This window comes from Pipistrellus kuhlii, unplaced genomic scaffold (genome assembly GCF_014108245.1).
Source record: "Pipistrellus kuhlii isolate mPipKuh1 unplaced genomic scaffold, mPipKuh1.p scaffold_m20_p_41, whole genome shotgun sequence".
NCBI lineage: Eukaryota > Metazoa > Chordata > Mammalia > Chiroptera > Vespertilionidae > Pipistrellus > Pipistrellus kuhlii.
In genome coordinates, this window is record NW_023425542.1 from 1,307,889 (window position 1) to 1,335,788 (window position 27,900).

General features: G+C 42.8%; 1 protein-coding gene and 1 long non-coding RNA gene across 7 annotated transcripts in view; one reads left to right on the top strand and one right to left on the bottom strand.

Annotated features, from left to right (window-relative positions):
* The window catches only part of BTBD7 (BTB domain containing 7), a 73,815-nt gene extending 54,215 nt beyond the window's left edge, over window positions 1-19,600 (bottom strand). For 2 of the 6 annotated variants that reach the window (XR_006739860.1, XM_045571988.1), the window contains exon 1: window positions 18,737-19,207. Coding sequence is in view for 1 of the 6 variants with exons in the window: in XM_036411656.2 (XP_036267549.1) it covers window positions 19,290-19,404 (115 nt within the window). In the remaining 5 variants the exon portion in view is untranslated. Of the gene's footprint in view, window positions 1-18,736; window positions 19,210-19,289 lie in introns of those variants that run through there. The other 4 variants (XM_036411656.2, XM_036411653.2, XM_045571989.1 and 1 more) reach the window with 4 other exon arrangements.
* LOC118704234 lies at window positions 5,621-27,720 on the top strand. The gene is made up of 3 exons (XR_004983337.2): window positions 5,621-5,630; window positions 20,406-20,412; window positions 27,487-27,720. It is a non-coding gene; the product is annotated as an uncharacterized LOC118704234 (long non-coding RNA).
* The last annotated feature ends 180 nt before the right edge of the window (window positions 27,721-27,900 follow it).

Consider the following 27,900-nt stretch of genomic DNA (forward strand, 5'->3'; position numbering starts at 1 on the left):
TCTTAATCTAATCTGCTGCCTTTACATGCTGGAAATAAGAGTTAGTCACAGTCTAATCTCCCCAGGGATGTTTTCATTCCAGGCAAGCTTTGTCTGTCTTCTACATGAAGCAGTATAAGAAATGCAATATTTGGATGATATGACAGAAAAGGAAAGGGGAAAAGGGCCTTTGAGACTAGAAAAGGCCCACAGGATGCAATGGCCCTAGATAGCTGATAAATCCTTTTTCTAGACTCATCATTCTAGGAGCGCTCCCTTCATTAACAGCTGGCATGGTCAATCTCAATCAGGATGATCTAACTCAGCAGTCGTCAACCAGTGGTCCATGAGGTCCGAAAGGTTGGTGACCGCTGATATAACTGCTTAAAATAAGTGATTGTAGCTGACCTAACTGAAGGAGGGTAGGGAAGATGTCATAAATGCAACAGAGAGAATTAACAATCCTATGAGAATTGTCTGAAAAGCAAAAAGCAACCTCTCCCCTCAAAAAGAAACCCTAGACCAGCACTTCCAAAGAGTCTCTTCCAAATTTGAAAAATGCAGGATTAAATAGAGCTTAATAGGTTTCCTTACTTCAGGACAGTTTAGCATCATCTTTCAGGTGCTAAAGTCATTATAAAACTCCAAAAGGAAGTATTCAGCATCACTGCCCCAAATTTCTGATTTTAAATTGTATCATGAGCGAAGGGAGTTGCTCAGTAATTGAGCATCAATCCAGGAGCCAGGAGGTCCCCAATTTGGTTCTGATCATGGCACATGCCCAGATTGTGGGCTCAGTCTCCAGTAGGGGGCATGCAGGAGGCAGCTGATAGATGTCTCTCATAGTTTTGTCTTGTTTTTTCTCTCTCTCTACCCTTATCCCTTCTCTCTCTCTAAAGTCAATATAAACATATTCAAAATAAATTGTATCATAAAAAATTTCAAAACTACACAAAAGAGAATAGTACACTGAGCCCTGAAACCTCCAGATTCCAGAATTATCAAAATTGTTCCAGCTTATATGTAAATGTTTAAATTTAATATGTAAAGCTTATAGCTAGCACTTAAATGTCTGTTATTAGCTTCTCTTAGAAATAAAAATCTAGATATATGTATACTGTAATCACAATCATTATTATAACACCCATCAGTTATTGAGTATTCTGAGCCAGTCATTCTTAAGCAATTTGTTTACATGAATTAACTCCTTTAATTTTCTCAATAATGTGAGGAATAGCTGTATTATCATCCCCACTTTACTTCTTTGAAGGAAGTCTTTTTTTATTTTAAATTTATTGATTTAAGAGAGATAGATAGAAACAGACATTGATTTATTGCTCCACTTATTTATGCATTCATTGGTCAATCCTTTTATATGCCCTGACCAGGAATCAAATCCTCAACTTTGGCATATTGGAACAATGCACTAACCAACTAAGATGCCCAGTTAGTGCTTATCCCCACTTTACACAAGGAGACTAGGAAGTGAGGAAAGTGAAGCATGAAAAGGCTTAGTTACTTAACCAAGGCCACAGAGCAGGTAAATTGCAAAACCAGGCTTGGCATTCAGGCTCTGATGAACTAATATTATCTTTGCCATTTTCCCCACTCCTAAATGTTTTAAGAAAAAATTTCCAGAGCAGGCAAACATAGTTCCATTCCAAAAATGAGAAATGAGTACACACCTGACAGTGTTACTTTTGTTACTTAAAAAGGATCTTTCATGGTAAGCAAAAATGACTTAACTGAAAGGATAGCTCATGAAATCAAAGCAAAAGTGTCTTTCTGAATACTTACAGCTAGACTATATGTTCCTTGATGGCAGGATGACACTTTTTTATACTTGATAGTCCACCCCTCCACCCACTCAATCATCCATCCAATTCTGATCATTTACCATCTGCTAGACACTTACACAGGCCTTGGGATACAGCAGTGATTACATCCTGAATAGGATCTCTTATGAAATTAAGAAAAAGACTACTGTTCTGGCTTCCTAGTTTAGAGCCAGACCTTCAAGAATAAGAGTGCATTAAATAAGAAAGGAAAGGTCATTTGAGGTATTAGAAACAGTATGAATAGAAATAATCCTGTCCTGGTCAGCACCCCATTCCCAGTTCTCATAAACCTATACCTTTATTACCTACTAATATTGCAGCATAATTACTTTTCCTGAGGATAGGTACTCAGCTTATTTACCTTAGAATCCTCACCATCACCACAGAACACAAAGTAGATACACAATTATTTAAAAAAATAAATGTTAGCTATTATCATAAATGTTGATAAATAATGTGTCAGGGCACATAAAAGAATCGACCAATGAATGCATAAATAAGTGGAGCAATAAATCAATGTCTGTTTCTATCTCTCTTAAATCAATAAATTAAAAAAAGACTTTCTTCAAAGAAGTAGAGATGATAACACAGCTATACCTCACATTGAGAAAATTAAAGCAGTTAATTCATGTAAATAAATTGCTTAAGAATGACTGGCTCAGAATACTCAATAACTGCTGGGTGTTATAATAATGATTGTGATCACAGTATACACGTATCTAGAGTTTTTATGTTCAATGTATGGGGAGGAGTTGTGTCAAAAAGCCTCAAATCTCATGAAAGTGTTGGGCCTTTATTCAGAACACAATGGAGTAAATACACAATACACAGATGATGTATTATAAAATTGTACACTTAAAACCTATATAATTTTATTAATGTCACCCCAATAAATTAAAAAAAAAAAGAACACATGGAGGAACTACTGGAGCAAAGCATAGAACAGTAGAGAAGGATCTTTATATTTGTGTTTTAGAAAGATTACTAAATGTCCTCAAGGCAGAAGATATTTGATGCAAGACCTTTTCAAAGATTCTTACTATGGTCCAGAAAAGTGTTAATAAGCAAGTGACTTTCCTTATCTTTAAAATGAGGATAAATCACCTACTTTGCAAGGTTGTTTTAAGAGTTAAAACCAATATAATAAAGAGCTAATGTACTAATTAGACCAAACAGCTGAACAACCTTCCAGACAACCTTCCAAATGAAGCCGGGAATGCAAGGGCCAGCGAAGGCAGCTGGGGCTGGCTACAAGGGTTGGCCTGGGCTGTGAGGGGCTGTGAGAGCCAGGAGAGATTGCGAGGGCCAAGCCCCTTGCATGAATTTTGTGCATCCTGCTTCTAGTCCTATCTAATAAAGAGGGAATATACCAATTGACCCTCATGCCGTCGCAAAGATGACGGCGTCTCACAGCCAATAAAGAGGGAATATGCTAACTGACTGCCATAACCTCAAAGATGGCAGCACCCAGTCCCCTCAGCCCTGCTGGGGCAGCAGGCATGTGGCAAGGCCGGGCCCGCCCCATACACCTACCTCCGGAGTCCCCCAGTCTCCTCAGTCCCCCAGCTATCCAGGGCCAGCCCAAGGCGTAGGCAAGCCCTGAATGGTGGCTGCCCACCTGCCCAAGGCTGCCTGAGGCTCAAGTAAACAGGGCTGGCTGTGGCTTGTGCTGCCGTGAGTGGCAGCAGCAGAGGTGTGATGGATTGTCGCCTCCTGCCCCTAAAGCTCCTGGACTGTGAGAGGTGTCAGGCCGGCTAAGGGACCCCCCTTTAGTGCATGAGTTTTCATGCACCGGGCCTCTAGTAAGATAATAAAAATGAACTGAACACTGGAAAGCAGAAGTAATTCATCACAAGAGAAGAGCATTCATGAGGGACCTGGTATTGTGCCAGGTCTTACCTGGCCTGGATGAAATACATATTAGAGATGTTCAGGTATTCTGAAAAATTCAGTTTCTAGACACTTAAAGCTGAGGATCTATTACTGGAAAGTGATAGGTAACACAACCTATGCAGTTACACTACAGAGACCTGAATGGACCGCTTACTCTGCCACTTTTACCTAGAGCTCATATTCAAAATGCTTTGTCCAGACTTAAAACCTCAGAAGAGCATCCTCCTGAAGTAACAGGTGGAAAAATGGAAACAGAGGGCTGAAAAGGTCCTGAAGCCTGACTCTCGGCCCCAGGCCTTGCTTACCCCCTTCCATGAGCCTTTGGCAGTGCTAACTAAAACCTGATTAGGAAGGATGCCTGGGCCAGAGAATTAACAAACACAGCAGGCAAAATAGGAGCTGCTTGGCCTTATCATACCTAACTAATTAAAATGTTTGTTGTTTTCTCCTAGCATCTAGATCCCCCCAACCCCAACTGAGGCAGCTCTAAAAGAGCCAAATTCCCCTCTCCCCCAACAGCTAGGAAATAGGGCCTACAAGCAGAAGGTAGAAATGACTATGAAAGCTCTCCAAGAAAGACTGTAGAATCTGCCTAATCGGCTATCTTAAACGTAATGGTGCCATTTGGTTTATGATAGATAGACTACCTTTAAGCCAGGCACACAATATTTGAATGAATAAATACAATCATTGTTCTTTTCTTTTTTTTTCTTTTTTTTAATATATTTTATTGATTTTTTACAGAGAGGAAGAGAGAGGGATAGAGAGTTAGAAACATCGATGAGAGAGAATAATCAATCAGCTGCCTCTTGCACACCCGCTACTGGGGATGTGCCCGCAACCAAGGTACATGCCCTCGACCGGAATCGAACCTGGGACCCTTTAGTCCGCAGGCCGACGCTCTATCTACTGAGCCAAACTGGTCCCGGCTAATTCATCTACTTCTGATTGAGGATTTTATTTACAAATTAGTGTCCAAGTACATGGATTTGTGCACATTGAAAGGAAATTAAGTAGAAAATACATTTTAATATCACTATTCACCCTTTCTCTATAATAGAATTGTCAACCAAATTCATAATCAACAATGACAGATGGAAACACATGCATGCAATTGGCGCCAGCGGGAGCTTTATATGTATCATGCATGTGCATGTCAACATAGCCTTTTATATATATATATAGAATAAACTTGCTTAATCAGACCTGCTTTCTGATTTAGCTAAACTTTTTCCAGCCCAATGAAGCACCCCAACTTCTCTTTCAGGTAACTGTCTGCAACACAGTAAATATCAACACAAAGCAGATTATTACTGTAGATCACACAGAGAGAACAAAGGGTAAAATATTTAACTGTAGCAGTGTTTGACTATATTCTGCGCAGTGAAAAAATCTGAAGTCATTTTCAAGGTCCACCATTCCTTACTTCTTTTCAGTCGGATCAAGTTTCTAAATTTTCTAAACCTTTTTCATTTTTCACTGAGTCTCCTATCTACCAACTCTAGGACTTCTTTGAGAATCAAATGAGATGAGGCACAGGAAAACACATCACATACATTTGGTTAAAGTGTAAAATGTTTGCACCTGGCTACCAAGCAAGTCGTTTCCTGGGCTGAAGAAACTCCAAGAGGCTAGTTGTAGGGAGAGGAAGCTGTGCGTTGCTACGTGATGTCATTAGCCAGTCCCACAGTGACTATTTCCAGGTTGAGCTGGGCTGTGGGCCACATTTTGCACCATGGGGCCTTGGCAGCATTGGCTGCGATTTAGTGGGGTGTCACTCCGGGGTGGTGGCGCAGCCTGTGTCCCACTTGGGGGAAGCAGTGTTGTTGGTCAGCACCAGGTTCGTGGTGCCGTTTATTTTTAAATGGCCAGTGCTCGTCATGGTATCTCCTGAATTGAGCATCTGCCCCCTGATGGTCAGTGTGCATATAGCTACTGGTTGGACAGACACTTAGCCTTTTATATAGACTAGAGGCCCAGTTCACAAATTTGTGCACAGATGGGGTCCCTCGGGGTGGCCTGTGGGGACTGGGCTGAAACCCACAGTCCAGTGCCTCCTGCAGCTCCTACCTGCAGCTCCCAGTTATCCTGGCCCCATTGGGCCTGCTGTGGGCTCAAACCCAATCAATCCTAATTGGGAGAGGCTAGTGCTGACATAGCAGCCCTCACCAGCTATGATCCCTGCATCTGGTGCCCTCCCAAGGGAAGTGGCCTGTGGGATCAGGACGAAATCGGCTCTCCAACATCCCCAAGGGATCCCAGATTGTGAGAGGGCACAGGCCAGGCCAAGGATCAGGGCTAGGGAGGGACCGCAGGAGGGCTCCAGGGCATGTTGGGCTCATCTTGCTCAGTCCCAATTGGCTGGACTCCAGCAGCAAGCTAACCTACTAGTTGAAGCATCTGCTCCCTGGTGGTCAGTGCATATCATAGCGAACAGTTGAGTGGTCAAGTATCTTATGAGGGATATATGGTTTACAAGGGCTTTTTCACACATTAAGTCATTTTATTTTCACATTAAATCTTCAATGTAAACAGGACAGGCCAAATTTTCTTATTTTTGAATGAGGCAGTAAAGGTAGAATGTTAAGTGACTTATCCAAAGTAAAATATATATGGTAAAATGGCAAAACTTCACAACTACAGTAAATCCAAGGCATTTTGATCCCTAATTTAGTGTATTCTTCCCTAAACAAGAAAGCATCTCAAAAGCATCCAGTCCAATACCAACCTTTCTGAAGAGAACAGCCATGCCTTCGTTCTGCTACTCTATGCCTACCACACTGCTGCTTTTGTTACTCAAGTCTTAAACTGCTAATATTTCCACTCTATCGGCCCCATCTAAAATTAAGAAACAGATCTTAAATTAATCTCCAATGCTCTGCATTGTTGGTGAGCAATAAAAAGTTTCTGGATTGTGGATTATATTCAACCTCCTGGCATTCAAACAGCAAAGACAATTATGACTATGCTCTATTTTCACTCTTTCCTATTACTTGTGCTTTCCTCTTCTGCAGGAGATACTTTTGTAACTTCTGTAATAAAGAAAAAACATACAGAGAGAATAAAACAAACCTCCATCCACCACCAAATTTCAACAATTACCAATTTGTGGTAGTATTTTAACCCTATATCGCAATCCACTCTCTACCAATCCCTCTGGATTATTTTGAAGCCAAGTCCCAGATATATTTCCTTAGTCATCTCTAAAAGAAAGGATGTAAAGAAATAGCTACAATACCAGAATCACATTTAAAATAACGAAGGACAATTTCTTAATTAAGAACTTTCCAGGCAGTGTTTCATTTTCTCTCTTGGCTTTTTTTTTTTTTTAATCAGAGTCCAAATAGGGTTCATACATTGTGAATGGATGACTATTCCCTTTAATCTTTTTATTATTATTATTATTAATTTTCACCCAAGAATATTTTCTCCATTGATTATTTCAGAGAGTAGAAGGGAGGAAGGGGGTGAGAGGAGGAGGAAAGGGGAGAAAGGAGGAGGAAGAGGAGGAGGAGGAGGGGGAGGAAAAGGAGGAAGAGGAGAGAGGGAGAGGGAGAGGGAGAGGTAGAAAGAGGGAAGGGGGCACATTGGTGAGGGAGAGACAGTGATTGGTTGCCTCCCATACACACCGTAACTGGGGCCAGAGATTGAACCTGCAACTCAGGTAAGTACCATTGCCTGGAAATCAAACCTGTGATCCTATGTGCAGAATGATGCCCTAAAACCACAGAGGCACACTGGCCAGGGCTCTTAAATCTTCTTTAACAAGTTCCTCCCTGCATCTCTTCTTTTTCCTCTGGCAATTTGCTTTGTTAAAGAAACCAGGTTATCTGGTAGTTTCTCATAATCTGGATTTTGACAAACACATCACCATGATGTAGTTTAAAATGTTCCTCTGACCCCTGTATTTCCTGTAATTGATAATTAGACCTAGTGACTAGATTCAGGAGGATCCAGTTATTAGATTCAGGATCATTGTTGTATTTTTTAAAAATATATTTTATTGATTTTTTAAAGGGAGGAAGGGAGAGAGATAGAGAGCTAGAAACGTCAACGAGAGAGAAACATCGACCAGCTGCCTCTTGCACACCCCCTACCAGGGGGATGTGCCCGCAACCAACGTACATGCCCTTGACCGGAATCGAACTTGGGACCTTTCAGTCCACAGACCGACGCTCTACCGCTGAGCCAAACCGGTTTCGGCTCATTGTTGTATTTTTAAAGTTTATTTTGCCAAGACTGTTTCACAGGTGGTGGTGTGTACTTTCAATAAGTACAAAATGTCCACTTCTCAATCTGTGATATTAACAATTTTCAATGATCACCAAACTACAGTCATTATTAATTCATTAGGATTGCAACATGAAAATATTCTGTTATTCCTTCTTTAAGCATTCATTGGAATACTTCTCTGTGAGAAAACTCAACTATTCAATTGTTTGATGTACAGTTTGTACAGAAAAGGCAGAATAAATTTTTACCTTTATTTAACAATTTTTTCAAATAATTAACTTCCCATCATCCTCTCAATATAATCAGCAAGTTTTTAAAAAACATATATTTTTATTCATTTCAGAGAGGAAGGGAAAGGAAGAGAGAGAGAAGCTCAATGATGACAGAGAATCACTAATCAACCTCCTCCTGTAGAAACCTGGGAGTCAACCATCTGCTCAACCACTGAACCACACTGGCCAGGCAATTAGTGAGCTTTTTAAAAAGAATTTTAGCCCTGGTTGGTCTGGCTCAGTGGATAGATCATCGGCCTGAGGACTGAAGGGTATGAGGTTCGATTCTGGTCAAGGGCACATGCCTGGGTTGCAGGCTTCATCCCCAGTAGCGAGCTTGCAGGAGGCAGCCAATCAATGATCCTCTCTCATCTCTGATGTTTCTGTCTCTCTTCCTCCCCCTTTCTCTCTGAAATCAATAAAAATAAAAACAATTCCATGCATTTGTGGATTTAACCATATTTGATGGGTTTCAATCCTTTGATCTGGGAATTTTAACTCTTGTCAGACTTTATTGTTGAAGCATGTACCAGAACTCTTAGTAATTGAAGTTTAAATAAGATTTCTTCTTCATAAGCTATTACTAACATTTGCTACAAACTCATCTGTTTCTGCCACAAAGCTTTTTTGCTTACCAGAAAATTCTCATGTCTAGTTTCAAGCAAGCAAAAAATATTTTGGGAAAGTCTGAAGACAATAATAACTAGGTCTTATGAAGCAAATTATGAAATTTTCCTCTAAAAAACAATTCACAAGTAAATCCCAGATAAAACAGGCTTAATATCATTTCAAAATATAGAGGAAAAAGACATATATTGTACTTTGAAGTTAGTACTGGCATTCAAGTCTTCTAAAAGAAAGAAAAAAGGGAGGGAGGGAGAGAAAGAAGGAGAGAATTGCAGTAACAACACAATTCTCTTTCTAGGATTTCTCTTTAGTAGGTAAGGTTTTTTCATAATATTTAAGGGACTGTCAAACTTTTTATCTAAGTGAACACTTTTAGAAAATAAGGGCAAGCTAAAACCATTTTGATGTCTGATCTAACTGCTTTTCCATTTCTTTTTAGTTTAAAGATAATACCATATCTCAGGTTTATTTTAAAAATATTTACAAAGCACTTTTTAATGTTATTATTTCATCCCAACAATTTACTTACTGAGTATGTACCTATTATGTGTACCTACCAGACATTATGCTACATATTATAGGCTGTGGTTTCAAAGTACACTGTGTGTGTGTGTGTGTATGTATGTGTGTGTGTGTGTGTGTGGAGGCCCAATGCACAAAATTCATGCACTGGTAGGGTGCCTATCAGCTGCCGGCTACATACTTCCTCCCTTCCCCTGGCCATCATCTTGTTCTGCCACATCTGTCATTGCTGAGTTCTCCCTCCCTTTCCCTGATCGAACTCCCGGATGAACTCCCAGTTGAGGGGACAATTTGCATACTATGCTTTTATTATATAGGATATGTACACGTACACACACACACACACACACACACACAAACACACACACACACACACACAAACACACTATTGATTTCAGAGAGGAAGGGGGAGGGAGAGATAGGAACATAAACGATGAGAGAGAATCATTGATCAGTTGCCTCCTATACGCTCCACACTGGGGATCGAGCCCGCAACCCAGGAATGTGCCCTGACCAGAAATTGAACCAGGACTTCCTGGTTCATAGGTCGACACTCAACCACTGAGCCACGCTGGCCAGCAAAGTATACAGTTTTGTGGAGAAGTCGGACATACAAGCAAGTGATTACTGTACAGTGCAGTAAGGGCTGGCAGGGAGGTCCAGAGTACTAAGAGAGTGAGCGTAGAACTACTGGTAAAGATAATATTTGAACTGGGTCTAAAAGAATAGTCAGGATTGTATCAATCAGATTTTTTTTACGGCAAATAACTCCAAAGAATTGGTTTAACCAATAAAAAATTTATCTGTCATGAGGAGAAATCCTGGGTTAGGGAAAGCCGCAGGCCCAATATATGTCTAAAATGATGTTATCTGGACACAAGTACATGCTACCTCACTGCTCTGCCATCCTCAGGGCACGCTTTATCATCCCAGTGGCAATTTGGATCACATGTTCTCTTGTTCGTTTACAAAAAGGGAAAAATCCTCTCCCCCCAGAAATAGAATGTCTCTTTCCCTTCAACCTTACTGGTACAAATAACAGTTTACAGGGAAATGCCTTGAGTTGACTGGCTTGGAGTAATAAAAATCTAGCCCCGGAGTGAGAGATGAATCATCATCTCAGTCTCCTAGATGACAAAGAATAAGAACTCCAAGCATTGGGATAAACACATGAGAAACAGAAGCACAGAAAACAAGCAGCAGCTTGATATGGCTAGAGTGATGAGAAATCTAAGATTGAACATAGTCTCAAACTCTTGTGAATCTGGTCTATCCCACAGACAATGGAAAGTTAACACAGGTTTAGGTAGGGAAGTAACATGCTCCAATAGGATTTTTAAGAAACATAAGATTGGTAGCATATAGAGAATAGTCAGAGAAAAATTGGAAGAGTAGGAGAATAACTGACAGAGATTTGGTTGGCAGGCTATTCAATAAATAGTCCAAACTAATAAGAATTGGTAACAGGGAAGTAAAGGATGGAATAAATACTTACAAGGTAGCAAAACAGCTATGTAAGATACTGCTTATAAATAACATATACACACACATCACACACACACACGTATTTGTTTTGTTTCACAGATGAGGAAAATTAAATCTCAGACAGGTTAAATGGCTTGTTTAAAATCACACAAACAATAGTCAGAATCTGAATGGGGGTTTGAATTCCAGTACAGTGTTCTATCACAACTACTGGTATATCTAAACACTCCAACAATACTCAAAAAAGGGGGCTTTTAAAATTTTATTTTAGAGCAAGAGAGAGGGAGAAACATTAATCAGCCAGCCCTGGCCAAGAATTGAACAGACTACCTTTCAGTGCAGGGACAACACTCAATCAAGTGAGCCACAATGGCCAGGGCCTGAATTTTATGACTTAAAGAATGTGATGTGTATTGAATTTTGATGATTCCTGTTTAGCATAATATTTCCTATATAGGTTTAATGTCAATTATAAAACTTAGTACATTAGACGTTTTTGTGGATTTTTAAAAATATATTTTTATTGATTTCAGATAGGAAGGGAGAGAGACAGAAACATCAAATTTGAGAGAGAATCATTGATTGGCTACCTCCTGCAAGATAGTAGCCCCCTTACCGGGGATTGAGCCCACAACCCGAGAATGTGCCCTAAACCCAGTGGTCAGCAAACTGCGGCTCACAAACTACATGCGGCTCTTTGGCCCCTTGAGTTTTTAGCAAAGGCCAGCTTAGGAGTACCCTAATTAAGTTAATAACAATGTACCTACCTAGATAGTTTAAGTTTAAAAAAATTGGCTCTCAAAAGAAATTTCAATCATTGTACTGTTGATATTTGGCTGCCCTAACCAGAATCAAACCTGGGACTCTTCAGTCCATAGGCTTACATTCCATTCACTGAGCCAAATCAGCTAGGGCCACTATATGTTTATGAAGTCTCTGTATAATTAAAGATAGTAAGGATATGAACGACTCAACTTGTAATGCCAAATTTATACAGTCAACATTTTAATAATTTTAAAAAATTAAAAACCACTGCAGCCTTGGCCAATGTGGATCAACTGATTGAAGTCTTCCCATGCATTGGAAGGTTGCTGGTTTGATTTCCAGTCAGGTCACCTGTTTGGATTTCAGGTTTCATCCTTGGCTGGGGCATGCTGATCAATAATTCTCATCACTGATGTTCCTATATCTCTCCCCCCTCCCTTCCTCTCTGAAATCAATAGAAGCATATATATAATTTTATATGGTCAAAAAATTTAAATTGGTATTTCTTCAAAGAAGATATGCAAATCAAAATCACAATTAGATGTCATTCACACCCATTAGTATGACTATCAAAATAAAAAAGCAAGTTGTTAAGGATGTGGAAAAACCGAAATCCTTATACAGTGATAGTGGTAAGGTAAAACTTTCTGGGTATACATAAAAAGGAAATGAAAGCACACATTCACATATTTATACACCCATGTTCACAGCAACATATTCACAACAGCCAAAAAAATGGGAGCAAGCCAACCATCAACTGACAGATAAATGCATGAATAAAATGTAGTATATTATATACATACTAGAGGATCATTGCACGATATTTGTTCCTCTGGCTTCACTCCTAGCTGCAGAGGAGCCAGCAAGTCCCCATTCCCAGCCCACCCAGGAGTGGGCAAGTCCCTGCTTCTGTCTGGAGCATCACTCCTGTAGCTCCCTCCGCCATCGCCATCCCCCTCCCCATCATAGCAGGCGCCCTGCCCCTCCTGGCCGGTCCAGGCCTGCATATGCAAATTAACACATCTTTAATTTGCATACTCACTCTGATTGGCTGTGGGTGTGGCAGAGGTATGGTCAATTTACATGTTTGTCTATTATGAGGTAAAAAAATGGAATATTACTCATCCTTAACCATTTGTTCGCCATAAGCGTGTTTCTTCTTCCTCTTCTTAAAGAATAGTCTTCAGCATTTCATGTAATCCTGGTTTGGTGGTGATGAACTCCTTTAACTTTTTCTTATCTGTGAAACCCTTTATCTGACCTTCAATTCTGAATGATAGCTTTGCTGGGTAGAGTAATCTTGGTTGTAGGTTCTTGCTGTTCATCACTTGGAATATTTCTTGCCACTCCCTTCTGGCCTACATAGTTTCTGTTGAGAAATCAGTTGACAGTCGTATGGGTACTCCCTTGTAGGTAACTAGCTGTTTTTCTCTCGCTGCTTGTAAGATTCTCTCTGTCTTTTGCCCTTTGCATTTTATTATTTATTTATTTATTTATTTATTTATTTATTTTTAAAATATATTTTATTGATTTTTTTACAGAGAGGAAGGGAGAGAGCTAGAGAGCTGGAAACGTCAATGAGAGAGTAACATCGGCCAGCTGCCTCTTGCACACCCCCTACCGGGGATGTGCCTGCAACCAAGGTACATGCCCTTGGCCGGAATTAAACCCAGGACCTTTCAGTCAGCAGACCAACGCTCTACCACTGAGCCAAACCGGCTTCGGCTGCCCTTTGCATTTTAATTATGATGTGTCTTGGTGTGGTCCTCTTTGGATTCCTCTTGTTTGGGGTTCTGTGCACTCCCTAGAGTCTAGGGGCCTAGACTTATAAGTCTATTTCTTTCACCGGCTAGGGAAAGTTTTTTGTCATTATTTCTTCCAATAGGCCTTCAATATCCTGCTTGCTCTCTTCTTCTGGCAATCCAAAAATCCGGATGTTGGTACGCTTAAAGCCACCCCAGAGGCTCCTTACACTATCCACACACTTTTGGATTCTTCTTTCTTTCTGCCTCTCTAATTAGGTGTTTTTTGTTTCCTCATATTCCAGATCTTTGGTTTGACTCTTGGGATATGTTGATCTACAGTTGAATTTCTGTATATTCTTTATTTCACACAGTAGTGTATGCTTAATTTCTGACTGGTCCTTTTCCTTTTTTTTTTTTTCTTTTTCATTCTAATAAAGGTCCCTGAAGATCTCACTAAGTTTCTTGAAGGTCTCATCAAGTTTCTCAAAGGCTTTTAGAAGATTCTTGAGTAACCTTATAAATGTGGTTCTGAACTGTGTCATCCAGTAGTTTACTTTCCTCAATCTCTCCCATTCATGACTTGCTTCTGTGTCTCCTCATTTTGGCTGCCTTCTTGTGTTGATGGAGTGGCTTTCTGTGGTCACTGACCTATAGGGGCCACTAGCTCAGCCTCCCCAATCACCTGAGGTGGTCGCTCTTGGTACACCCCTTTGTGGGCTGAGTGCAAATTAAGTCTTGGGCTTGGTTTAATTAAGCTTTAATTGCTGTTGGTACACTGGGAGGAATTGACCTTCAGGCCAATTGGCTGTGAGGACCCACTGTGTCTATAAAGAAAGAACTGCTGCACTGGAGACGAGCCTTTTTTCAGTGGGTTTTGGTGCTCACTGAGTCCGTCTCCTGAATGTGTCACTTATGGGTGTGAGGAGTTGAAACTACCACTAGGAACACTGGCTTCTGGATCTCCGCTGGGGTGCAGTACAGCTACTGTCTGAGGCCACCCTGCAGGAGCTACAGCGAGAACAACAGTCCTCTCCTCCCTGCTTGGAATTTGGAAGCTTTGGAGCCGTCTGCACCAGGTTGCTAGATTAAACTCAGCACTTGTGCCCTGAATGCTCCTTTCTTTCAGTCTAGTTATAGAGGTTCCTTTCAGCCAGCTTTCGTGTGGTTCTGGGTGATAGATGTTTTGTCTTTTAGTTGTAGTTTTGAAATTGTTGTGCATGCAGCAGTTTAGGAGTGTTTACCTACGCTGCAATCTTGGTGTCCTCTGAAGAGAGTTTTGGAGGTGGGGATAGCAGTGATCGTTGCACAATAATCTTTTTTTTTTTTTTTAAGTTTATTGATTTTAAAATATATATTTTTATTGACTTCAGAAAGGAAAGGAGGGGGGTGGTATGAGAGAGAAATATCAATGATGACCTCCTGGTTCATAGGTCAATGCTCAACCACTGACCTACACTGGCAGTGTAAGAATAATTTATTGACTTTTAGAGAGAGAGAAACATCAATGATGTGAGAGAAACATTGATCAGCTGCCTTCTGCATGCCTCCTACAAGGATTGAACCAGCAACGTAGGCATGTGCCCTTGACTGGAAATCAAACCAGCAACCTCCTGGTTCATGGGGTGACAATCAACTGAGCCACACTGGCCAGGGCAGTTGCACAACAATCTTAATGCCACAAAACTAGAGACTTTAAAGAGGTTAAAATGTAATTTTATGTTATACTAGAGGTCCAATGCATGAAGATTCATGCAAGAATGGGCCTTCCTTCCCCTAGCTGCCAGCACCGCCTTTGCTCTTGCCAGAGCCAACTTTTTGCTCCAGCCCAGAGGCGCCTTTCCACCTTCCCACACTGCCCAGATGCCTAGAGTGGCTGGGGCAGTGTAGAATGCCTTCACTGTTGCCATGCGATGATGCAAGCATCATGCCCTGCCCCTACCGCCTGTGTATGCAAATTAACCTGCCACCTTTGTTAGGTCAATTTGCATACTCACTCCTGGTTGGCTGGTGGGTGTCATGAAGTTATGGTCAATTTGCATCTTACTCCTTTATTAGTGTAGATACTAGAGGCCCCATGCACAAAATTTGTGCATGGGGGGAAGTGTCCCTCAGGTCAGCTTGCACCTCTCTAATCTGGGACCCCCTCAGGGGATGTCCAGCTGCCAGTTTAGGTCTGATTCCAGTGGGATTGGGCCTAAACCAGCACTCGGACATCCCTTTCACAATCTGGGACTGCTGGCTCCTAACTGCTCGCCTGCCTGCCCTAAACCGCTTCTGCCTCCCAGCCTGATCGCCCTTTAAGCACTGCCCTGCCTGCCTGATTCACACCTAACTGCTCCACTGCTGGTGTGATCACCCCCAACTGCCCTCTCCTACAGGCCCAATTGCCCCCAACTGCCTTCCCCTGCCAACCCAGTTGCCCCCAACTGCTCTCCCCTGCAGGCCTGGTCCCCTCCTAAACTGCCCTTCCCTATCAGCCTGGTCGCTCCTAATGCCCTCCCCTGTTGACCATTTGTGGTGGCCATTTGTGACAACGTGAGGGTGACCATCTTGTGTCACACAAGGGCATGATGCTTTTGTTATATAGGATATTCACCATAATAAAAACAAAAACAACACCAGCTATGTACCCTTCCTATTGACTATCCTAGTCTGAGATCTTATTTCTTCATTTGCAGAAAATTACAGTAGTGACTGGTTCAGTCCAGTCATTTCTCACCCTAGCTCAATTTGTAGATAACTGATGGGTCCATCTTTCTGGTAAATACTTTAATGTCTGGCCTTCAAATTTTCAAAAGCTTCCCATATCTTGCAAAAGAGGATAAAAACCTAAATCTCAGCCAAAACCAGTTTGGCTCAGTGGATAGAGCGTAGGTCTGTGGACTGAAAGGTCCCAGGTTTGATTCCGGTCAAGGGCATGTACATTGGTTGCAGGTACATCCCCAGTAGGGGGTGTGCAGGAAGCAGCAGTTGGTCGATGTTTCTCTCTCATTGATGTTTCTAACTCTATCTCTCTCCCTTCCTCTGTGAAAAAAAAATCAATAAGATATATTTTTTTAAAAAATCATCTAGCCAAAATCGGTTTGGCTCAGTGGATAGAGCGTCGGCCTGGGGACTGAAGGGTCCCAGTTTTGATTCCGGTCAAGGGCATGTGCCTTGGTTGTGGGCACATCCCCAGTAGGCGGTGTGCAGGAGGCAGCTGATTGATGTTTCTAACTACCTCTCTCTCTCCCTTCCTCTCTGTAAAAAAATCAATAAAATATATCGATATTAAAAAAAATAAAATCTAAATCTCTTCAATTCAGTACTCAAACTCTTAACTGAGAGAAATCTTCCAATTGTCTCATGTCTTCCTTTTAGTCCCTCAAAGAAATTTAGTAAGCTCATCCTAGCTTCCCTCTACTCCCCTCCCCCAAAGCAAACCTCCACCTTATACCAGTACTCTTGCTTTTATCTCATGAAGTAACTGCTCCAATCTCTCTGTAAATCTAAACCCTCAGAGGCTAGCTAAAGTCCCAAGTGTTCCAAGAAGTTCTTTAGACTCCTGACACCTCATTCACCTCCCCGACCTGAACACCTACAGCATTCTTTGTATTGGTAGAACTTACTAGGTTGTCTTCTAGACTCACAGAGATACATCTTATCTTTCCTGAGGGTAAAGTCTATATTTTTTTCTTTCTCCCTGTAGTATATAATGCAAAGCACAAAGTAGATAACGTTTTTCACTGAACACGAGGTATAATTTTGCATTTCATTGACTAGGCTATGAAATCAGAATCATTTGACGTTACTTTATTTCTGAAAGTTAACCTTAGGCACAACAAAGAAATTTCTGTGACTTAACAAGACACATGGAAACTGGGTGATATAGATGGGGTCAATGGGAGAAAAAGGGGACATATGTAATGCTTTCAACAATAAAGATTTTTAATTAAAAAAAAAAAAAAGAAACTAGGTAGTATAATGCAGCAAACATAAAACAGGTGTTTTAAATCCTAAAGTTAGAATCTGATATAAAAAAAAAAAACCTGTCTAGCCGAGACCGGTTTGGCTCAATGGATAGAGCGTCGGCTTGGGGACTGAAGGGTCCCGGGTTCGATTCCGGTCAAGGGCATGTACCTTGGTTGCGGGCATATCCCCGGTAGGGGGTGTGCAAGAGGCAGCTGGTCAATGACTCTCTCTCATCGATGTTTCTAACTCTCTATCTCTCCCTTCCTCTCTGTACAAAATCAATAAAATATATTTTAAAAAAAACCACAAACCTGTCTAAATGCTGATATTGGGGCACAGAGCAATACAGTAGTTAGGTTGTGGGACAGAATATTCACCTTTGGGTTTTATTGAATGCATGCAAAAATGAGCCATGAATGCTATAACTGGGCACAATGCAGCCACAGGCTATGAAAACTCTAAATGAAATGTCAGTCCATTTTTATTAAATTGAGGTTTGAAAAAAAATCATCAGTTACTCATGGTAACGGATGGTAGCTATCAGCATCAGAGCAAATTCTTTCCTTTCCGTTTTCAACTTTACTGCACAAAAACACGTAGGATGGATACCGGTGGTGACAGGTGAAGAAGCAGATCAGGAGTGTGGTGAAAAGAGTTGTCTAAATAGAGCCTAGATCCTAGTTTGGGTCCAACTCTGACCAGCTGCAGGGCCCACAGTAAGTCACTCACATATCTCCCTGTGCCTCGTTTTCCGGCTCTAAAACAAGTCACACCAGATCTCTAATGTTTTTTTCTGACTCCAAAATCCCACGTCAAGTTTAACTACGGCTGCCATTAAGTGTATGATTCTTACAATTTCCAGTCTTTCTTCCACATTTCCGGAAGAAAGTAATTTATTTCGGCAACCTAAAAGAAATGGATACTACTCAAAGGAAGGGGGAAAAAAAATGTTAGTTGAAAGTAAAACTAAGTAATTCTGGAAAAAAAATAAAAATGCCTGTGTCTTCATGACAGTGATGTTTCAGCAGAAGAACAGGGCTCTGGTAAAGATAAGCAAGACTGCTTCTGTAAATTAGGCCTAAAGCAGAGTACTTATTATCTGTGCTGGTATGTGAAGACCTGCTATTGTAGTTCAAAGCAGAAGCAACACTCAAAGCTTCTAAATAAAATAAAACAAGGAAAAGAAAAAAAGAAAAGCTTCTCAAAAATAAAAAAACAACAAACAACAAAAACAAACAAAACAACAACGGTGAGAAAGTTCTCCTCGGTGTAAAGACAATAAACCGTTGTGCAAATGAGCACACACTGCAAAAGGCACGCTTTTAGGCATTCAAAGTACTCCAAGCACAGACTCCCCGGCCAAACAATGTCTCCCTTCCAACCTGTCAAAGCGCCATCCCCGCTGGATCCCCAAACAGAAACTTACCCGAACCATCTAACTTCTCCCCTGGGGAGCGGCCTGCTCCCTCTCCGGCTCTGGCCGCCGTTCTGCCGTCCACCCCGGGGCGGCCACAGCCCCGCAGCCCGGTAAACACGCGCGGAGTCCGGGGAGCGGTTTCCCGGAGTCCTGGGAGCGGCGGGTCCCGCCCCTCCGCGCCCCGAGCGGGGAGCCGGGCGCACGGAGCCCGCAGCCCGGAGCCGGACGGGCCGCCGCGGCCACCGAGAGCCGCGCTCCCCGCTCCGAGCGCCACACCTCGCGCCTCTGCCCCCGGGGACGGCGGCGCCCGGCCGAGGCCGCCCCTCAGGGTGCACCCGGGACCGGCCAGTCCGCCGCCGCCGCCGCCGCCGCCTCACCCCCGGCCGGACGCCTGCCCCTTCCCCGGCGGCGGCGGCGGTCCAGCGCCTCCTGCGGCGGCCCGGCCCAAAGCACGGCCCCCTCACCGCCAGGCTCAGCCCCTTCCTCGCTCGCCGGGACGCCTAGCGCCGCGCCGGGCACAGCCTGGGCTCCCAGCCTCACAGACACACCGAGGGACACTCACCCTGGAGGCTCCTCCCGCCGCTGCTGGTGCTGCCGCCGCTGGGACCGCGGCCGTCGCCCCCGCCGCCGCCGCCACCAGCACCGCCGTCCGCACCGGCGCCAGCACCGCCAGCCATCCTCCACCTCCTGCCGCCGCCGCCGCTGCCGCCTCTCCGCTTCTGTCAGGGGCTCAGGCGCCGGGACTGCTCCAGGGTTCCCTCGCCGCCATTTTGACTCCCAGGGAGAGCAGGAGGGGCCCGGCCCGGCGCGGCCCTGGGGCGCCTGCGCGGCGCTGCGGAGCCAGCCCGCGCCCCCGCCGTCGACGCGCCCGGGGTCACGTGGGCCGGTAGCGGCGCGCGCACCGGGTCGGGCCGGGCCGGGCGAGGCGGGTGCGTGCGCTTTATTCCTGCTCCACTCCGGGGATTGGGACGCTGGGCCCTCTGACTTTGAAGTTCGGCGGTAGTGCCCTGCCTGTTCCAGGAAGTGATGACAATCATGAAATGTACCAGAATGGAATTCTAATGACTACGGGGCTGGACCACCAGTTCTGCAATTCCACGTTCCCACTCTGCGGCCAGCATCCGGATTGATCGCACACAATGCACCAGCCTCAAAGAGGAGCCCTGGCTTCCGCGAAGTCCTTTCTGACATTCTTAGTGCTTGGCAGTTTATCTGAAGCCCTGTCTGCGTGGTACTTTTGCAGGCACCACCTTGCTAATTGTGTAGCCGGTTTTTTGTTTGTTTGTTTGTTTGTTTGTTTTAAAGAATCCATTTAAGACGCTGAAAAGTTTTTCTCAAGAAGACATGGTCATAAACGAGGGACAAGAATTGATGAAAGCCATGTGGAAGAGTCATACTGCTCTAACTTAGATGTCCCTCGCTTGAAAGTTTGCAAGAAAGTTTCAGTGATGCAATAGCAAAAACACAACATATTTATGGAGCACCATACAGTTTTCAAATCACTTTAATACAAGGCTTCGTTTGAACACCAAAACTGCCCTTTGAGGAAGCCGGGACAGGCATTATTACCGTCATTTTGCAGGGGACTTTGAAATACCAAGTCCTTTGCCCAGGGGCACACAAGCAGCATTAACAAGGAGGCAAGCCAAGAATAGAACCCAGACATTTCTGACCCTAGTCACCAGGTCATAACCCCTCACCCTTCTATGATAAACCTTAAGAAAACAAGATGTATTTGTCTTCTGGGAATTAATTTAAAGCCCTTTTTAAAGTATTTGAATTTTCAACTTTACTCACATTTTGAGAAACAAGTTTTTTAAGCCATACTGAGTATTTTTTTTGTTCTCAGATAGCCTCTAAACTTGAGGATAAGAGCAATTTCAAATTTTGTGGTGTATTTTTAACCATCTCTGACATATTTAAAATGCTTAATATCCAGCCCTAACCTGCTTGACTTAGTGGATAGAGCGTTGGCCTGCAGACTCAAGGGTCCCAGGTTTGATTCTGGTCAAGGGCCTGTGCATTAGCTGCTGGCACATCCCCGGCAGGGGGTGTGCAGGAGGCAGCTGGTCGATGTTTCTCTCTCATCGACATTTCTAGCTCTTTATCCCTCTCCCTTCCTCTCTGTGGAAAATCAATAAAATATATATATATATATTTTTTTTTTATTTAAAGTCCATTGTCCATACCATCTCTTGACAACTTATTAAAAGTTAAATAAGATCAGTCTCCATTAGTAACTCTTTCTCATTTATTTCTAACATTCATTGCTTGACTTTGGTTCTGCTTCCTAGAAACAAATTTAAAAACAAAATTAAAACAATACTGACAATGATAGCATTCTAAATATGTCCAGGATTATACAATTTCTCTAAGAGCCTTTGATGCAGAAATCTACCAAAGACTTTTTGAAAATCTGAATAAGATCTCTTGGTTTGCCCTGGCTGGTTTGGCTCAGTGGACAGAGCATTGGCCTGGGGACTGAAGGGTCCCGGGTTTGATTCTGGTCAGGAGCACATGCCCAGGTTGTGGGTTTGATCCCCCATAGAGGGCTTGCAGGAGGCAGCCGATCAGTGATTCTCTCTAATCATTGATGTTTCTCTCTTTCTCTCTCCCTTCCTCTCTGAAATCAATAAAAATATAATTTTTAAAAAAATCTCTTGGGAGGCAGCTGATGGATGATTCTCTCTCATTGATGTTTCTATCTGTCCCTCTCCCTTCCTCTCTGTAAAAAAATAAATCAATAAAATATATTTTTAAAAAAATCTCTTGGTTCCACAATATCTTTTTGTCTACCTTATGGCTATAATTTGCCTTCTCAGAAACCATGCATAAGTGTTCTGTGATTTTTCCCACCAGTTAATTCATCCACCTTGTTTTTAGTGCATCTTTGAGATATTGAATTAACTCAGTTTACAAGTCTACTGAATTTAGGTTTGTCAGTTCACTTCAGTCTAGGATAATCCTCACTCAAGAATATTTTTCCATTGATTTTCAGAGAGAGGGAAAGACAGAGAGAATATCAATGTAAGAGAAACACATCAATTGGTCGCCTCCTGCACATGCCCTGACCAGGGCCCGGGCCGGGGAGGAGCCTGAAACTGAGGTAGTGCCCTTGATCAGAATCGAACCCAGAACCCTTTGGTCCACAGGCCAACACTCTATCCACTGAGCCAAACCCCCTAGGGCCAACACACATTTTTTAAAAGACTTTTTGTGGGTTTATTTGAGCCCAACTGTCCACAAGTGCCACACATTTTTTTTTTTTAAGCATCCAATACAATGTGTGTAACAGTGCTAGATGTTCAGGTTAAAAAAAAATAAATGATTCTTTGCCATTGAGAAGCTTAGAAACTACATATAAAGATAGACTGAAAATAATTTTAATAGTAATACTTTTAAAAGGCTAGTGCACAGATAGTACAGTTGATCCTTGAACAACACAGGGCTCAGAGGCACTGACTTCTCACACAGTCTTAAATTCTATGTATAAGTTTTCACTCTCCCAAAACTTAACTACCCTTGGTATCCAGAGAAGGGTTTGCTCTGGGACCCCAGTACCTAAATCTGAGGATGCTCAAGTCCCATATATAAAGTGGCATAGATCTGTGGCCTTCCAACTGATCAAAAACAGTGCAGGCATTTATTGAAAAAAATCTACATATAAGTGGACCCTTGCTGTTTAAACCTGTATTATTCAAGGGTCAACTATATCCAGTAATGGTGAAGAGTATCGGTTCTAAAGAATCTTTTCAATAAATTTCAGAAAAGAGCAATCCATTCCTGTTTTTTCCAGTTTTTATGACCCATTATAACTCACCCCACTTTTTGTTTTAAAAATCTTAAGCTAATTAGAAGTGAGCAAAAACAGTTTCTGTCACTTTTGATCAAGAGTCCAGAATTGCCAAAACCGGTTTGGCTCAGTGGATAGAGTGTTGCTCTGCGGACTGAAGGGTCCCAGGTTTGATTCCTGTCAAGGGCATGTACCTTGATTTTAGCACATCCCCAGTAGGAAGTGTGCAGGAGGTGTGCAAGAGGCAGCTGATTGATGTTTCTCTCTCATCAATGTTTCTAGCTCTCTATCTCTCTCCCTTCCTTTCTGTAAAAAAATCAATAAAATATATTAAAAAAAAAAAAAAAAGTCCTGAATTGTGCTGTGTTCCGCTCCTTGCTCCCTCCATCAGTGAATGGCACCCCATCCACCTGGTCACTTAAGCTGAAAACCTGCGTTATTTTCTACATTAAATGTGTATTCCATTTTCTGTTACTCCAAAGTCCTCCCCCCCCCCTTTTTTTAACCAAACATAACCATCCACCAAAGCCCCTCTCTACACTTATCTTTATGTAAATACAATATGGAAGCTGGGTTTTTTAAATTATGAAAAAAGGGGAAATTTTGCCGAAACCAGTTTGACTCAGTCAATAGACTCTATTGAATAGAGTGTTGGCCTGCGGACTGAAGAGTCCCAGGTTCAATTCTGGTCAAGGGCATGTACCTTGGTTACAGGCACATCTCCAGTAGGGGGTGTGCAAGAGGCAGCTGATTGATGTTTCTAGCTTTCTATCCCTCTCTCTTCCTCTCTGTTAAAACTCAAAATATTTTTTAAAAAGGGGGAATTTTATTTTCTTGTGTGCTTTGGATATAATGATACTGTTTCCAAGCATTTAAAAAATATATATTTTATTGCTTTTTTTACAGAGAGGAAGGGGGAAGTTTAGAGAGCTAGAAACGTCGATGAGAGAGAAACATCTATCACCTGCCTCCTGCACACCCCCTACTGGGGATGTACCAAAACCAAGGTACATGCCCTTGACCTGAATTAAACCTGGGACCCTTCAGTCCGCAGGGCGTAGCTCTATCCACTGTGCCAAACTGGTTAGGGCTCCAAGCATTTTTTTGGGGAAATGTCCCACCATGGAACAAGTCCAATCTGCTCTCAGCAGGGCCAGAATTAAGGCCACTGTCCATAATTTTGCTCTATATTAAAGTCCAATCCAGTCCAGCACCTGCTAACTTAGCTTGTGTTCCCAGCTATGGTCCCATTTTGTATGGGGTCCGCATGAGCACGGACCATGTGGCCGCTTAGGGCGACTTGGCTATGGAGAGAGAACAGGTGAGTGCAGAGCAAGTGTGGGTGATGGACCAAGGGAGAGCCAGAGGACCATGGTGAATAAGAGAGCGGGCATTCTTTGGGTATTTCAACCAGGAACTTTCCAAGATTTTGCATGCTTCTGATGGGGTCTACCTCAAAGCCAATATCCATTGTTTGCCAGGCTAGCCTGACAAGCAAGCTCCTCCCTGTGCCACCCAGATTTCTACTGCATCCATGCCTATCTCCTCCTTTGTTTGATTTCTTCCCCCAGTGATCTGCCGGTAATGGATCCATGGTTGCCAGGGGAACGCGAAGCTATAGCTTACAATGTCTGCCTTACCTTTGCTTTCTTACTTTATATTAAGAACTAACTAATTACAAGGATAGCATTTCTACTTTCCTTCTTCCTCATAACCCCACACTTTCCCCAGTTAAGTGATTTGGGTGAGGTTGATCCTATATATTATACCTGGTTTCCTGATTTAAGTTTTTCAGCAAATGCTACTTCCCTGGCTTTAAAGATGGGTTCAGGGGAGGAAATGTAACCCCATCAAGAGCCCGGATGCAGTGAAATGTTTGCTAGGACTTCCGGAAAAGAACATCTGTCCTTGTACAGAATTTGCTGGAAGAGTCTCCTGTTCTGTTGAATTTGACTGAAAAGGGATGTAGCCCCAGGAGCTCTTGGTAACCATCTTCCTGCCTCAGGGGAGCCTACTTTAGGATACAGCTAACTTGTACCTGAAAAAGAACCGGTGTCCCCCATGACATGATTAAAGAGGGTATAGCAGAGCAAGGAGGATGGGCCACGTACAAAATTCACCAGGGCAGAAAGCCCAGGATGCCTAGCAAGGGGCAAAACTAGGAAAACAGGAACCTTGCCCCCAGGGTAACCTATCCTCCCCTAGCATATTACTGGCCATGAGGTTTAAACACTCTGACTTTTTCTCCCTAAAAATAACATCTAGGCCTCAGGTGTATTTTAGCTGCAGGTCCAGAAAAGCAGCAAAACCAGACAAGTGACCCCGTGGCTGCCTCAAGACTAGCTGTATTGCTGAAACCGGTTTGGCTCAGTGGTAGAGCATTGGTCTGTGGACTGAAAGGTCCCAGGTTCAATTCTGGTCAAGTGCATGAACATTGGTTTCGGGCATATCCCCGGTAGGGGGTGTGCAAGAGGCAGCTGGTCGACATTTCTAGCTCTCTATCTCTCTCCCTTCCTCTCTGTAAAAAATCAAATAAAATATATTAAAAAAAAAAAAAGACAAGCTGTATTGATTAATGAGCCCCTGCCCTGGCTCCAACCAACCAGTGGAGACCAGGATCCTGGAAGAGAACACCTGGAGAGCTGATAAATATTTTATTGAGACCCTCCCCTAAGATTTCCACCTGTAAAAGAGAGATTAATATGCTCACCACAATGGACCTAGCAGGAGCTCTCCCCCCGTGGAGCTTGCCAAGGCCATTCCCTTCCCTCCTCCTTTCCTCTAAGCCCTAGAGCACATGTGTCAAACACAAGGCCCGAGGGCCAAATCCGTCCCGCCAGGCCTTACAATGTGGCCCGCACCGCACTGTCATCACTGCACTCCGCTGCGTTTCCATCACAATGACAGTTTATGACTGTTCAGTAAACCATTCGGCCTGCGATTTAGGCTGGATTTTAGATTTTGGCCCCTTCTCTGATTGAATTCCACACCCCTACCCTAGAGTTTAAGGGACCCCGTGAGACTTGCAACCAGGGGAGCATGGGGCAGTGGCAGCTCAGACTGGGCTAACTCCCCAGAACCTGTCTCCAAAGCCCCCTTTTTTTCTGACTTCTCAATGAGCTAAAACAGCCTAGCCTGGGCTCTACTGCTGCTTCTTCTATCCTCTTCCTTGTTTCACTATCCTGGGTGTGTTTTTGTTGTGGCCAATCAATTCTTTCTTGCTTTGCTGAGGTCTCTTGATTGAAATCTTTCCTTTAATAAGACAAGAACTGAGGTCTTGTCATCTCATCAGTAACGGAGATGCTATTATGCACAAAAGTTTTAACTTTCATAGTTGCAAGTCTTTTAAAATATATATATTTTATTAAATTTTTACAGAGAGAAAGGGAGAGGGATAGAGAGTTAGAAACATCTATGGGAGAGAAATTGTGTCAGCCTCCTGCACACTCCCTATTGGGTATGTGCCTGCAACCAAGGTACATGACCTTCACCAGAGTCAAACCTGGGACCCTTGAGTCCATAGGCCAACACTCTATCCACTGAGCCAAATCAGTTAGGGAGAAAGTCTTTTTATAAACAAGATTTTATTGAACTAAAAATGCTAGCCAGAAAGACTGTTTTGGGGCTGGAGTTGAACCAGCAATATGGATAGATAGAAAAGACAGCGTATCTGTCATCCAGGAGTTCTGCAAGCATTTTTATACATCAAATGGGGAGATGGGGAAGGAAAGAGGTAGTCTTGAATGAATTTACATGAGCTACAGTCAAATGGCAGGGGAAGGTGAATCAGGGCCAGTTCTGGGACAGTAGTCTGGTCTGCCTCAAGAAATGTCACTCTTATGGACTGGATGGGCAGCAGTCTGGAAAACCCACAAGTAAATAAATGGAAGCTGCTGGATGCTACTGGTGCCTAGCTAAAATAATCCTTGGGCCCTGGCCAATATTGTTCAGTGGGTAAAGACTAAGTCTGCACACTGAAAGGCTGTGGGTTAGATTCCCAGTCAAGACCATGTACCTGGGTTTCAGGTTTGTTCCCCACCCCTGGTTGGGGAGCATGAAGGAGGCAACCAGTCTATGTATCTCTCTCACACTGATGTTTCTCTTTCTCTCTTCCCTCCTCCCCTCCCTTCTATTTTTTCTGAAAAGCAATGAGAAAAATATCCTTAGGTGAGGATTAACCAATCATTATCATCATCATTTATGGAAATAGCCATCTGTAAATTAATCTAAAATTCCAACAGGAAAACAGGAATGTTAGAAGTCTTTTGTTAGTTGGACTAACAAATATCTTTTTTTCACTCTCTGGCCACTGTAATTTAATTAGAACATTTTAGAGTTTTTAAAAAGTCAATGCTTAATTAAGCTGTCCTGAAATTAGGCCTACCTTTGGCCATTCTAATTATGCGAGCCAATAAATTTCATTTATCTTCATGTTTTCCTTAACATTTATCCAAGTAATCTTAACTGATACATATACTATCTCATTTCCATATTCCCATTCAAAGAGTAAAAGGTTAACATCGGTGGTGCATGGGCAAGCTAACTAGCCATCTAAGAGGATGAATAATGAAAAATTGAATTTATTTAAGGAATAGGGGATGGGAGATGGCTATCCAAAAGGATATTCAAAGGTACAGGCTACTCTAAGCATATCAAACTCACAGCCCATGGGCCACATGCGGCCCACAACAAATATTTTTGTGGCCCAGCCAATATAACAGTATGTAGGAAAAAAAATTTTTTTTTTTTAGAAATGTTTTAATAAAAATTTTGTAACTTAATTTTTACAATATCTGTTATACATAACTGGAGGCCCAGTACACTAATCCGTGCACCAATGGGCATGATTAATATTCCTTATAATAGTAGCTGGTCCCCAATATTCTATTTCTGACACTAACACGTTCATCAGTTTTCCAGGTGTATTCTTTCAACGTTGTGGTCTCTGCTCATTGGTTGGTGTCAGGGCAGGGGGTCATTGAGTCAATGCAGTTGGTCCTGAGGCAGCCAATGTGCCACTTGTCTGGCTTTGCTGCTGTTCTGGGCCTGGAGCTGAAATACAACTGAGGCCTGGATGTTATATTTAGGGAGGAAAAGGTCTGGGAGGCCTAAACTGCCTTATCAGTGATATGAAAGATCTGGGGTCCAAAGCTCATGACCAGTGGTATGCTAGGGGAGGACAGGTTACCCTGGGGCCGAGGTTCTTATTTTCCCAGTTTTGCCCCCTGCCAGAGCTTTTAGCCCTGGTTAGTTTCTGTGCCTGGCCATCGTCCTTGCTCTGGGGGACCTAATGAAGAGAAATAATGTTACAGAGAACTGGAATAAATCAAGCAATGCTCAGAGATTTTGGAATCACACTTTATTCACAGGTGGGCTCAGA